General features: G+C 40.6%; 1 protein-coding gene across 1 annotated transcript in view; it reads left to right on the top strand.

Moving 5' to 3' along the window:
- Positions 1–14,248, top strand: part of ACOXL (acyl-CoA oxidase like) — a 263,368-nt gene that overhangs the window by 71,579 nt on the left and 177,541 nt on the right. The window contains 1 exon segment of the mRNA XM_037056729.1: positions 9,810–9,828. Coding sequence (XP_036912624.1) covers positions 9,810–9,828 — 19 coding nt within the window.

Below are 14,248 nucleotides of genomic sequence, written 5' to 3'. Positions count from 1 at the left end.
GACTCACTTTTATTCTTGATCTAAATGCTGTGAACTGACGTGTTTACACTTGTCTATATGTCCTGCTGACTAAATTTGTGTGTAAAGAATTAATTTCATGGGGTCGATGGAGAACAGGTACTTGAGGTTTAGAACTGTTTTAAGCATAAAGTGAAGGCAACACCATAAAGCAAGTTTCTAAATTAAACTTTTCTTGAAGCTGGAAGTTTAGAAGCTGGTAGCTCTACCTGGCTTTCCTGTTTTCCCTCACTCCTCCAGGGCTGGCATTTGTGGAGCTGAGTTGCTTCCTGAGGCCACACCCACTCGTGATGGTGAAACTCTCATCAGCGTACAGGCATCTTCCAGTCCTCTGACCAGGGGCTAGATGTGGCCACCACCCTGGATCTACATTTGCTGCCACACAGCCGTGCTCTTCGTTCACCGTGGCGGAGCTGGGAGACCAGTGGGCCTGTGGAGTCACAGGCGGGTCTGGAGTCAGCCCCTGGGTGGCCTGCCGCTGCCCAGGGCTCTGCACCTGTGGGAGGGCAGCAAGGTGACGCGGTCATGAGGAGGGGACTGCAGCCAGCGGCTGGGGACCCCGATTCCTGTAGTTTCCCTGGGCACGAGTTTGCTTTAGGGGTGAATAATATCTTCTGTTTGATTAAAAATTTTTTTTTAAATTTATTTATCTTTAGAGAGGAAGGGAAGGAGAGAAGGAGAGAAATATCAATGTATGGTTGCCTCTCATGAGTCCCCTGCTGGGAACTGGCCTGCAACCCAGGCATGTGCCCTGACTGGGAATCGAACTGCTATTGTGTGGTTCACAGGCCCGAGCTCAATCCACTGAGCTACACCAGCCAGGGCCCTTCTGTTTGGTTTTAATAACCCAGTTATTACTTCAGTAACTTTTTGATTCTCGGTATTGATCAAAATTGTTAATGCCTGCTCTCTTACTAGTAGAGCTTTCTTGTAAAACGGTACTTAAAGATACACTGTGCTTTGTAGAAGAGCAAGAATGCGTGTTTAAAGGGTAGTGCCGGTTACTGTACAAACATTCTGTAGACACTTAGTGTCTATCGGAGGTTGGTTAAACAAAAAGTAACTAATCCATGTAATGGAAAACCCAGTGCTTGTCTCAAAGAATAGGTGGGATGGGAACATGCATGGATCCGAACAGCTCAAACACATCAGTAAGTGGAAAGAACAGGCACAAGAGAGTAGGTACTGCATGTCCCTGTGTGTGCAATGAAAAAGATGGATGGGGGAACATACACAGGTACATGCGTGCGAACACACTACCTGATAGGACGTATAAGAGACTGCAGCTAGTAGTGGGCAGGTGTGGAGAAGAAGGATGTCTTTTGTTTTCATACCGGTTTTTAAACCATGTGCAGGTATTACTTTAACATTAAACCCCGGTCAGCGTTTTTCACAATTGGTTGGCTGCACTGAATGGGTGTGGTCCCTGGTGGGCCTTCCCCTTGCATTGCAGCAGACTGCCCACCTGCCTGCACTTTCTCCCAAGACCCTGCTGCAGGCCACATTTCAGCGTTTGCCTAGAATCAGTCTTAAGGAAGGATCGAGTGCTTTGCCGTCTCAGGTTTCTGCCCTCTTTTCTGGGCCTGGAGTCAACTTCCAGAACGGCTGTCTGGCTCACATCTGGGCTTCTTGAACCCCCACCCTCCCTCCCGGTGCAGACCAGGCCTGCCGCCTGAGAGGTGGGGTTGGCTAACATTTCCCCCACGTGCTCATGAGACGTGCCAGTCACTGTGCTGGTTCCACACGACCTGCTCCTCCAGGCTCGCCAGTGCCTTAACCCCAAACTGTTTTCAGGGTTTCCTGACCGCCGTCGCAGGATGTTGTTATTGCATGCAGTTTGGAAATGGGGGCGCGGTGTGGTTTCTTCAGGCAGATGGCAGCCTCTGCATGTCAAAGATGGCTTGGGATGCATGAACTTGGATCTNGGCTAACATCTCCCCCACGTGCTCATGAGACGTGCCGGTCACTGTGCTGGTTCCACACGACCTGCTCCTCCAGGCTCGCCAGTGCCTTAACCCCAAACTGTTTTCAGGGTTTCCTGACCGCCGTCGCAGGATGTTGTTATTGCATGCAGTTTGGAAATGGGGGCGCGGTGTGGTTTCTTCAGGCAGATGGCAGCCTCTGCATGTCAAAGATGGCTTGGGATGCATGAACTTGGATCTGAAAGTGAAAGTGTTGAATGTGTTAGCGTGTTCTGAGTTTTCAGATCTTGTTGTGAGGAGTGGAAATTTGGCTTCTTTTGAAACACATCAAAATGCCTTTGTACAGGATCAGACAGCTGAAGGGCAGGGCACCGACTCTTAGTTCCTCTGCGGCCTTTGATCATGTTCCGGCCTTCCAATGAGAGCGGAGAGTGAAAGCAGCCCTGAGCCCCAGGCTTTTGCCCACCCTCCGGGGCCCTCCAGGTGGGTGCTGAGACACTCGCTGCTCGGCGTTAGCCAGTTACCAGAGCTCGTTTCTATTGTTCCATCTTCGGGGCTTAATTTCCTGTTTCTTTTAAGTATGTGTTGCCTTTCTAAATAATTTGGGCAAAAAGTTCAGCTTTCTCCTTTTGAATAGGATTTGAGATTTTTCCTTCCTTCCTTCCTTCCTTCTTTTTTTATCACAGAAAGCTTTGGTTACTTGCTTGCCGACAGTGGAGGACATCTATTCATTTCTCCTTACGGGCACATAAAACGCCTAACATTTTTTTGAAGAGAAACACAATTACTTAAGTAAATTAATATTTTAAGTGGTTCTCTAAGAAATTTACCTGCTGCTAAATACTTAATGTACTTATCGTGGAGGGACTGCATCTACCTTCTATTTTTTATCAGCCAAAACTTCTAACGCCAGTTACGTCTCAGCCCCGTGCTTCCCCTCAGCGCAGGTGTCTCCCTGGCTGACCCAGACCAGTGCCGCTCCCTGGTCACTGGCCGTCACTCTCTCGTGTCCACAGAATCTTCCAGCAGAACTTGGGGGGAAGGAGTGTGCAGAGGGTCGAGTTCTAATGAGGCCGGGCTTGTCCTTGGGCCTCAGGCCACATGATGTAGCTCTGCTGGACTTTGGTTCCTTCCAGAAACTTGAACGTACTGGCATAATACCTCCTTTAAAAAAGATTTTGTGGAAAAACTGCTGTGACTCATTGAATGCACCAAAATGTTAGAATGGTCACTCCGTAAATTATTGTTTCATTTCTTGGTCCCAAACGCATTTACATACAACAACCCAGTAATAACCAGAATCTCCTCCACCCCAAGAGGAAGTCGGCGGACTCAGATGAATGGGGGGCTAAGATTCTCACTCTCGTCAGTAGTGTAGAAGCCTGCCTAATTGTTCTGCCTCAACTCCTGCTACTCCCGCGTGGCCTGGGCTGGCGACTGTCTAGAGACCCAGCTACACCTGCAGGGAGGGGAGGATGGGGCGCTGTCACTGGACCTGAAGTCACTTTAGTGGTTTGCTTATGAGGAGAAAATTGCAGCTTCAAATTATAATAGGACTTGAAGGAAGTTTTCAGTGTCCAGGGGGAAACTGTGACAGAAAACATCACTTTAAAATGTATGAATAATGTACAAGCAAAGAGAAATTCGTACTTACGAGACCAAACCTGTCTGCTCTAAAGAGAATTGTAGTGTGAACCAAAGACGCCAGCGCAGTGGCTCGTGTTCAACAGATTAGTTGATCCTGCAGCTAAGTCTAGCGTGCCTTCCACATGGACTGTTTCTGAGATGCGTTTTGTCTCACTATGTTTCGGAAGTTCTCTATTTTATCTTCAAAACGAGCATCTGGGGACATTTTTGTTGCTAGTTGGAGCTCGTTCTGTGCACTGTTCTGGGACCCTGTGCACGTACACACTGCACACACTACCTCATGCTGCCCCTGCGTCTGTGGTGGGACGCGCAGAGCTGTGTCGGTGTCAGCAACAGGTTTCTGACTGTGTGCAGGACTGGGGGTTCAGGAGCTCATGGTAAAGTCAGTGGCCCCCCACTCAAGTAACAGCCTTCTTGAGATTTAATTCAGCTACCATAGTATTTGCCCATTTAAAGTGTATAATTCAGTGCTGCCTAATATATTCGCAGTTGTGCACCCATCACCAAATTGTAACCAAATTGTTGTCAGCCCCAAAAGAAATCCTGGACCCATTAGTAGTCACTTCCAATGACTAACCCCCACCCCCCACATTAGGCAAGAGGTAATGTATTTTTTTGGTCTCTTATAGATTTACCTATCCTGGGCATTTCATATGAATAAAACTGTACAGTATGCATCATTTTGTGACTGACAGCATTCACGTAACATGTTTCCCCGATTTATGCATGTCACGGTATGTATTGGAACATCATTGCTTTTTATATTCCAAATAATATTCCCATGTATGGATGTACTACATTTTATTTACCTAGTCATTAATTGGTGAATATTAAGTTGCTCCCACTTAAAATTTTTTTAATCCTTCCTCTAGAATATGTTTATTGATTTTAGAAAGAGAAGGAGTGGGGAGAGAGAGAGAGAGTCATTGATGTGAGAGAGAAACATCAGTTGGTCCCTCCCATACTGCTGACCAGGAATCTAACCCACAGCCTAGGTGTGTGCACTGACTGGGGATCGAACCCCATGTTCCAACCAACTGAGTCACCCAACCAGGGCTCTCCCACTTTTTTCTACTGTGAAAAAGTGCTTCTTACCGAGAGTCATTGTATATGGTAACTACGCTGAGCATCTGAGGAGCCGCCAGACTGTTTACCAGAGCGACTGCGCCGTCTGCACTCCCACCAGCAGCGCACCAGGGCTCGGCCTTCTCCACACGCCGCCACCGGCACTTGCAGGCGTCCTTCTCTGTTGTCACAGCCGTCCCAGTGGGTGTCAGGGGTGTTTGATCGGAGTCTTGATTAGTATTTTTCTAATGACTAATCATAACGAGTATCTTTTCATGTGATTATTGGCCATTTGTATATTTTCTTGGGAGAAATGTCTATTTAGATCCTTTACTCATTTGTAAATTGGATTATTTTCCCCAGTGAGCTGCAAGAGTTCTTTACATATTCTGGATACACATTCCTTATCAGATATATGAGCAAATGTGTGTATGTGTGTGTGTGTGTGTGTGTGTGTGTGTGATTAAATGCTATGCTCCTAATCTGTGGGTTGTCTTTTCACTCTCTTGATGATGTCTTCTGAAGCACGGAAATTTAAAATTTTGATGAAGTTTAACGTATCTAATTTTCTCTCTTGTTGCTTTTGGTGTTAAATCTAAGACACCATTGCCACAGTCAATGTTATGAAGACTTACTCTTATGCTTTCTCATGGAGCGTTAGAGTTTCGGCCCCATATTTGGGTTTGAGAAGGACGCTACTTCCACTCTATTGTGTGTGGCTATCCAGTCATCCCAGCACAATTCGTTGGAAGGACTACTCTTTCCCCACTGATTTGTCTTGGCCCCCTGTGGAAATGTCAAAGGACCACAAATGTAAGGATTTATCCACAGGCTCTGTTTCATTCTGCTGGCCTCTCTGTCTCTCCTACACCGTGCCACCATGTCCTGATGACTGTAGTCATGCGGTGAGTCTCTGCTCTGGGCGTTGTGAGTCCTACAGCATTGTTCTTCTTTTTAAGGTTGTTTTGGCTATTCTGGGTCCCTTCTGTTTTCAGGTGAGTTTTAGCAGCATTGTGTCAGTTACTGAAAAAAAGCATCTTAGATTCTGATGGGAACTGCCTTGAATCTGTAGACCAATTTGGAAAGTGTTGCCATCTTAATGATGTTAAATCTTCCAGCTAGGAACATGGGATGTATTTTATTTATTTAGATGTTTAATTTTGCTCAACAATATTTGTAGTTCTTAGTGTAAAAATCTTATACTTCTTTTGTTAAATTTTATTCCTATTTATTTTGTTCTCTTTGGTGCCATTATAAATGGAATTATTTTCTTAATTTTATTTTTGATTGATCATTGTTAGTGTGTAGAAATATAATTAAGTTCTATATATTGATTTTGTATCCTGCAACCTTCCTAAACTGGTTTATTAGTTCTAAGGAGTTTTCGTGGATTTCTTAGGATTTTCTATATACAGAATCATGGCATGTGAGAATAGAGATAGCTTTACCTCTTTCTTGTAAAGTTTTCCTCTTTCTCTCTGGTAATGTTTTGGCTTCTGAGTTGTTTTCTGATATTAGCATACCCATTCCAGCTCTGTGGTTGCTGTTGGCATGATAGATCTGTTTTCATCATTTCACTTTGAACTTATTTATATCTTTGAATCTAAAGTGTATCCCTCATAGAGAGAATATTGTTGAATTTGACTTAAATCTGGTGTGACCGGGGTTAAGTGGAGTGTTTCGGTGTCAGTGCCATTGTAGGCAGGTCAGCAAAGGTGGTGCAGTCCAGCCAGCCAGGTTCAGAAGTTTGCTGCTGCCTCGGGTTCAGACGCTGAGCGTGGTGTGAGGACCCTGGGCTCCTGGCTGCCTGCAGGTTCTCTGGAGTCCGGCCTGTGCTCACCTCCCCGCACCTCTCTGAAATGCACTCACCCGTGCTGTCACTTTGTGTTGCATTCTTTAGCATCCCATGATTTGGGAAGTTTCCAGTATCCTAAGATCACACCCAAAAACTCAAATGACCTTGTGGAAGCTTATTTCCAGGCAGTGTCCTTGCAAAACTGATGGATTATTTTTGTCACAGGAATAACCAATTGTTAACTTTGGAAATGCTTTTTGTAAAGAAAACAACCATCGGGTTATTTTCTTTAAAATTTTTAATCATGTACAAGGATACTTCAGCACAAAGAAATGAGACGGGCTTGTCATAACCCCGATGATGGCTTTGCCCTTTGGGAATGCCTGGGGGAGGACTGGAGCCCGGGGCAGGTTAGGCAGGTGTTTCTGGGCAAAGTGTGGCAGTGAAACCTGGGTGGTGCAGGGCGAGCGTCATAAAATGAAGCCCGGAAACCTGCATGTGTCGCAGGCACCATGCAGGTCCATCTGTGGCCCAGGGTAGCAAACTGATGGGGGGAGTGTTCTTTGGACAACTCTAGCTGAAGGGACTTTTTATTGCCGTGTTGCAGGCTTTAAGGGCAGATGTGTTCATCCAACACCTGACATTCAGATGCTGGACATAAATGAGGCCCAGGAACTGGGAAGACAGAAACTGTCGGATGGAGAATGAAGTGTTTAGTTTATGCCGGGAGGGGTGGTTATTACAATACAGACCCACTCGAAGAGATTGTTTTCCTAAGATAAATATTTCTTGAAGCCACATTTGCTGTTGCCAATAGAATAGCAAAGTTTTCTTTTACATATTATTTCAATTTAAGAATCAAAGATGAAAAAGGATGCCTGGAAAAGATGGTGTTTAGGGAGGCTCAGGACTTGCATTAATTTCCTGGCAGATTAGAGAATAAAGTGGGAGAGAGGTTAAAGCAAGGACTTGTCTGCCAAGTTGATTGGAAGGAGGAAGATCAAGGGAATTGTCCGGGACCAGGGAATGGCTATTTTAAGCAGATGTGAACAGGACTCTGTTCACCTTCAAAGATCCTCCATGGGTCAGGTCAGCCCAGTGACATTTGCTGCAGTTGACTGTGCTGGTAGATTTATTCCTGTACCTCATGGGGGTAGACCTACATTGCTCACCTCTGCTTATCTCTGAAGTTAAAACAAACCACCAAATAACATAAATGAAGGGGAAAAGTGACTCATCCTTTCGTATAGTTTAAAAAACATTCCTGTGAGAAAAAATCCCAAAGCAAACACATTACATTAAAGTGATCATGTAAAAATTAAAATGTACATATTTCAAAAGCAAAGATAAAAACATGGGACACTAGAGAAATCTCTAAGAAAATATAACTTAAAATGGTTTCATTTCCTTAATATATAAAAAACTTCTGTAAATAAATAAGAAAAGTACTAGCACCACAATATAAAAATGGGAACATGACATAACAGACAAATTTAAAAAGACACATTCATGGCTAATCAATACATAACAAAGTAAATTACTAGTGATAAAAGAAAGGTGAGTTAAAATGAGATAATTTGTTTACTTTGCTTAATCAACAAAAACTTTGGAAAGAATAATACTCAGCTCTGGCAATACTGTATTAGGGCGGACAACCTTGTGCATTAGAAGGAATAAAAATCCGTGCCTTCTTTCTGGAAAGTGAGATGGTGATGTGTGTCAAGAGCTTTAAAACAGCATTACGTTTTTTGATCCAGTAATATTATTTTCTAGAAATTTACCCTCCAGAAATCATTAACATTGTGACTTCAGAGATACTTAATGACACAGGATATTACCTACTACAAAATATTATTAGGTAAACAGAAAAACAGAATGTAGAATTCTTCATGCTATATTACTAACTGAATATATAATAATTATTCATTATCCCTTGAGGGTAGCACACATACTTGTCCGTTTTACTCTTTTCTGGCATTGAGGTATCTGTAATTTTGCACAATTTGCCATGTAATATTTTCTTATTCATGATAGATTATTTAAGTAGTGGTATATCTTTTTTAAAAATTTTAAAAAGAAGGAAATACAATACATGTTACATATTAATATTTACATGACCTCTCTTTCTCCATCTCTGTGTATTTATATATATGGAAACTAAATACATCTAATTTTATTGGTCCATTTTCACACTCTGATGGATGAATTTACTAAAATTCAAATCTAAATATGTCATGGATAGAAACTTACAATAGGACTACTCTTATGGGAAGATAGAGTAGGTATACTTTTCTCTATTCCTCGCACTGAGGACATTACAAAGAAAAAAACAGAAGAAGACTCTGAAAGGTAGAGACCAATAAGGACCTCAAACCCTAGGAGTGACACGGTGGCTAATCCTTGTTTCTGTTTTGTCCCATCTATCCTAGACTGGGTACTGATGAAGCTGATAACCCAGAAACACTGATGAGAACAGCCAAAAAAAAAAAACAATTCTAACAAAGTCTGCTTTCTGTAGCCAAAGAAAGGACACTTAGCAAGATAGAAAACTTTCAGACAGTATTGTTCTATGTTGTTCTATCATTGACAATTCTATGGAAATGAAATTTCGATAGAAACAAGGACATTTCAGTATAATATAATGAAATTCTATCTGTTCTATCGTTGACTATTGTCAGCGATACCACAGGAAGAACTGTGCACTCCCGCCCCCATGTTAGCCAAGGCCTGGTAAGAAGCCTAGACTTCTGCCCTGCCCGTTCCATAGCCAGGTGCTCCAACTCCACCAACATGATGTGGTCAGAAAAGGCCAAGCAGGGAGCTGTGACGTTTACCCCTGACAGGAGGAGAGGGGCTCCACATCTTGTGGTGTCAGTGGAGATCATATGGGGAGCATAGACCTCTGCCTCTACCCGGCGCCTCCTCCCACCTCCCACTTGCGAAGTGGTGTCAAAGGAGGCCAGGTGGAAAGGTAGAACTTTCACTACCAGTCAGCAATAATGATACACTCCAACCACTGCACATCGACTCCTGCATGGGAACTACATGGGGAGCCAGAACTCCCACCCTTACCTTACCTTACTCAGCAATAATGAGGAACTCATACCCATCACTTGGAGCGACGGAGACCAAGTGGTAACCTACACTTCTAGCTCCACTTGTCAGAAATAGACCAATCCACAATTATAGTAGGAGACTCTAATATTCATCTTTGAACAATTGATGTGACGACTAGACAGAAAACCAGCAGGGATATAGAAAAACTCAACAGCACCATCAGCAGGATCTAACTATCATTCATAGAACACCACCAAAAAAGCAGAATTCATACTCTTTTCAAGTGCCTCCCTGACATTACCGAGATATCTCCATGCCAGAAGAGTGATGATGAACCAGCACCTCCTTTCCTTGCCGCATAGTGTCAGAGAAGTCCAAAAGATTTAAATTAGATCCAGAGTCTCACAGTATTACATGGAAATGTACCTGTTCCATAAAAACATCATTTGCCACACAAAGAATCAGAAAGATTTCAAACTGAATGAAAAAGGTAATCAATACATGTCAACATCAAGATGGCAGAGAGATTACAATAAACAAAACTATTTTAAAGGTGTCAGAGATTAGAATAAACAAACTATTTTAAAGGTGTCATCATAAAAAGGCTTCAAAGAGCAATTACAAACACACTTGAAACATGAAAAAATAGACACTCTTTGCAAACAATAGAAAGTCTAAGCAAAGAAATGGAGGATATAAAGGAGAACCAAATGGAAATATTAGAACAAAAAAATGTAATAACCTAAATTTTTAAAAAAATGAGTAGATGGTCTCAGTAGCAGAATGGAGAGAACAGAAGATAGAGTCAGTGAACTAGAAGATAAAACAATGGAAATAATTTGATCTGAGCAATATAGAGAAAAAAGACTGAAGAAAAAAGGGACAGAGTCTCAGGAACCTGTGGGACTACAACAAAAAAAATCTAACACTTGTGTCTTTGAAATCTTAGAAGAAAATGAGAAAGGGCAGGGTTGAAAAGCACTCAAAAATTATGTTTGAAAACTCCCCAACTTTGGCCAAAGACATAGTCTATGGGTTCAAGAAGCCGAGTGAACTCCAAAGAAGATAAACCTATAGAAAGTCACTCCAACACATACTATAGTGAAACTACAGACAAAGAAAAAATTTTGAAAGCAGTGAGAAACAATTTGAATCCTAGATTTATCTTCAGAAACTGGGTAGCCAGAAAGAGGCATGACTCTTTCAAGCACTGAAAGAAAAAAACTATCAAGTTAGAATTATATACCAATAAAACATCACTCATTAATGAAAAGTAAATGAAGATATTTTCAGTTGAAAACTGAAAGAATTTGTTGGACAGACTTGTCACAAAAGAATAGCTTAAGAAAATTCTCTGTAAATAGTAAAAGTAACATTAAAAAGAAGGGAACTTGGAACATCAGGAAGGAAGGAAGAACATGGTAACAAAAATATAGATAAATCAAATAAATTTTGTCTTCTCTTGAGTTCTCTAAATTATGATTGATAGTTGAAGCAAAAATTATAACACTGTTTTCTATGATTCTAAATGAAAGTAGAGGAAAAACTAAAACCATTATATTATTTATAGAGAGAGTAAAGGGATGTAAGACAGGTAAGGTTTCTCTTCTTCACTTGAGCTGGTAAAATGACAACACAAGTAGACTGTAGTCAGTAATGTACACAAAAGGTTACAACTGGAGCAACCACTTAAAGGGCTGTACAGTCAGACACTCCTCAATGCTATGTATATATCAAAATGGGATTTTAAAACGTTCAAGTAATCTAAAGAAAGGTAAGAAAAATAAAGCAAATGAAAAACAGGGAACAATGAAAAAAGTCTGACTCAGTCCCTAACATATCAGTAATTGCACTAAATGTAAAGTCTAAACAATTTAATTAAAAAAGAGCTTGGCAAAATAGATGAAAAAACATGACCAAACTCTATGCTGTTTGTAAGAAACCCAGTTTGAATATAACTATACAGACAAGCTGAATAAAAAAGGATGGAAAAATATGTCTTGCAAAGATTAGCTAAGAAAAGCAGGAGTAACTACATTAATTTTGTATAGACTTCAGAGAAGTTGCAAGAGACAAAGAAGGACATTTCAATAAGTGATAAAATGGTCAATCCATCAAAACAATATAGCAATCATAAATATGCATGTAAAACACAACAAACTGAAAAAATATGTAATGTAAAAACTGGGAGAACTGAAAGGGGAAATAGACCAATCCACAATAATAACGTGAGACTTCAACATTCGTCTTTCAACAATTGATATCACAACTAGTTGGAAAATCAGCAAGGATATAGAAAAACTCAGCAACACCATGAACTTAATGGGATCTAACCGACATTTATAGAACACTAAAAAAAAAAAAAAAAAAAGAGTATACATTCTTTTTAAGTGCCTCCCTGACATTACCAAGATAGATCATGTTCTATGTCATAAAAGAAACTACAACAATTTTTTAAAAATTGAGTACAGAGTGTGTTCTCTGACCATAGTAGATTTCAAACTACAAAACTAATAGAAAGATTTTAAAAATTCCCAAATTCATTCAGATTAAACAAGACACCTCTAAATAATCATGGTAAAAAGAGAAATTCTCAAGAAAAATGTATAAATATATTGAACTGGATGGAAATGAAAATATAATATATCAGAATTGGTGGGACACTCAAGCAGGTCTGAGAGGAAAAGTTATAGCATTAAATGCATACACTAGTAAAGAGGAAAAGTCTCAAATCAATATCTAAGCTCCACCTGTAATGGAGCTTTTAACCTAGAAAAAGAATGAAATTAATAATAGTAGAATGAATGGCATATTTCACAGACATAGAAGAAACACTTCAAAAATTTATATGGAACCATAAATGACCCCGAATAGCTGCTGCAATTTTGAGAAAGAAGAGCAAAGTAGGAGGGATCACAATACCTGATACCAAACTGTATTACAGGGCCACTGTAATCAAAACAGCCTGGTACTGGCATAAAAACAGGCACATGGACCAATGGAACAGAACAGAAATAAACCCAAGTCTCTACGGTCAATTAATATTCAACAAAGGGGGCAGCAACATAAAATGGAGTAAAGATAGCCTCTTCAAAAATGGTGTTGGGAGAGCTGGACAGCTATGTGCAAAAAAATAAAACTCAAGCACCAATTTACACCATACACAAAAATAATAGCAGGATGAAATGAGGGATAATACTACAGACACTGAAAACATCAACAATGTAGTAAGGAAATAGAAGGAACAACTCTGTAAGCATAAATCTGAAACCTTAGATTAAATGGAACAATGCTTCCAAAAACACAAAATACCACAACCAATATGTAAGACACTTTGAAAAACCCTGTAACTATTAAGGAAATTGAATTATTTAAAAACTCCTAAAACATCCCCAGGCCAAATTGGAGAATTCTGTCAAACATTCGACAAAGAATTAATTCTATACAACTCTTCTAGAAAGCAGAAGAGGAAGAAACACTTTCCAACTCATTTTGTGGAAATAAAGCCAATATGATAAAAAGAAACTAGAGAGAACAGTCCTTGTGAATTATGGACACAAGAATCCATAGTAAAATATTAACAAATAGAATTTAGCAACATATAAAATTACACAGCATGACCAAGTAAGGTTTATTCTAGGGATGCAGTGCTTGTTTAATATTTAAAAATCAATATACTCCACCCTATTAACAGGCTAAATAAGAAAAATCACATAATTGGTATCAATTGGTATAGAAAAAATATTTGAAAAATTCAACATATGTTCTTTATAAAAACTCTCATTCAAAAAGAAATAGTGAGAAATGTGCTCAACTTGATAAAGAGCATCTATAAAAAGCATAAATTCAACATAATACTTGATGGTGAAAAATTAAATGAATGGTACCCTTATGGGGATAAGGCAAGGCTATCTTCTCTCACTATTCTTATTCGGTATAGCGATGTGAATCTTAGCTAGTGTAGTAAGGCAAGAAAAGGACATAAAAGCTATACACATTGGGAAGTGATACAATTGTTTCTATATTCAGATGTAAAAAGGGGGAAATTTATTTTTTGCTTTCTTCGTAGGGAAAAACCTAGTTCTTTCCTACTGTGGGTTTCTGTGTCCTATGAGTCTCCTTTACTACTCACACAGAGCACTTCACTTCTCACACTTCTGGTCATCAGATGTGTGTGGTTTTTTCCATAACAATAAGGAAGTTGGATGCTAACTGGATGTTCTACATTGACACTCTGGAGATGGTGTCAGATTTTGTAGGTCTCAGTTCCACAAGCCTGTCCCCCCGCCCCCCAACTTCAGATACCAGTTGCAAGCTCAGGTTATCAACTGTACTTCTGGTTGACCAGCTACATTATCAGTGGTTCCTATGACTTCCTCCTCAGGTTTGGTTAATTTGCAAGAGGGGCTCATAGAACTGAGTGAAATACCAGTTTATTGGAGGACGGGATAAAGAACACAGAAGAAAGACCAGATGAAGAGGTACTTTAGCTTGAGGTCTAGGAGGGTCCTGAGTTCAGGAACTTCTGTGCCCATGGAGTAAGGTTGTGTCACTCTCTCAGTGGGTGCATTTGCCATTCTGGAAACTTTGAATGCCATACTTTTGGGATTTTATGGAGGTTTCATTATGTAGACACGATTGATCATTAACTCCATTTTTAGCCCCTCCCCCTCAAGAGAATGGTGTATGGGGTTGAAAATTCCAATGTACTAATCATGGCTTGGTTTCTCAGGTGGCCAGTCCT

The sequence above is a fragment of the Sturnira hondurensis genome, unplaced genomic scaffold (assembly GCF_014824575.4).
Source record: "Sturnira hondurensis isolate 20B ecotype Veracruz unplaced genomic scaffold, ASM1482457v3 Scaffold0009178, whole genome shotgun sequence".
NCBI lineage: Eukaryota > Metazoa > Chordata > Mammalia > Chiroptera > Phyllostomidae > Sturnira > Sturnira hondurensis.
This window is presented reverse-complemented; position numbering and strand designations above follow the sequence as displayed.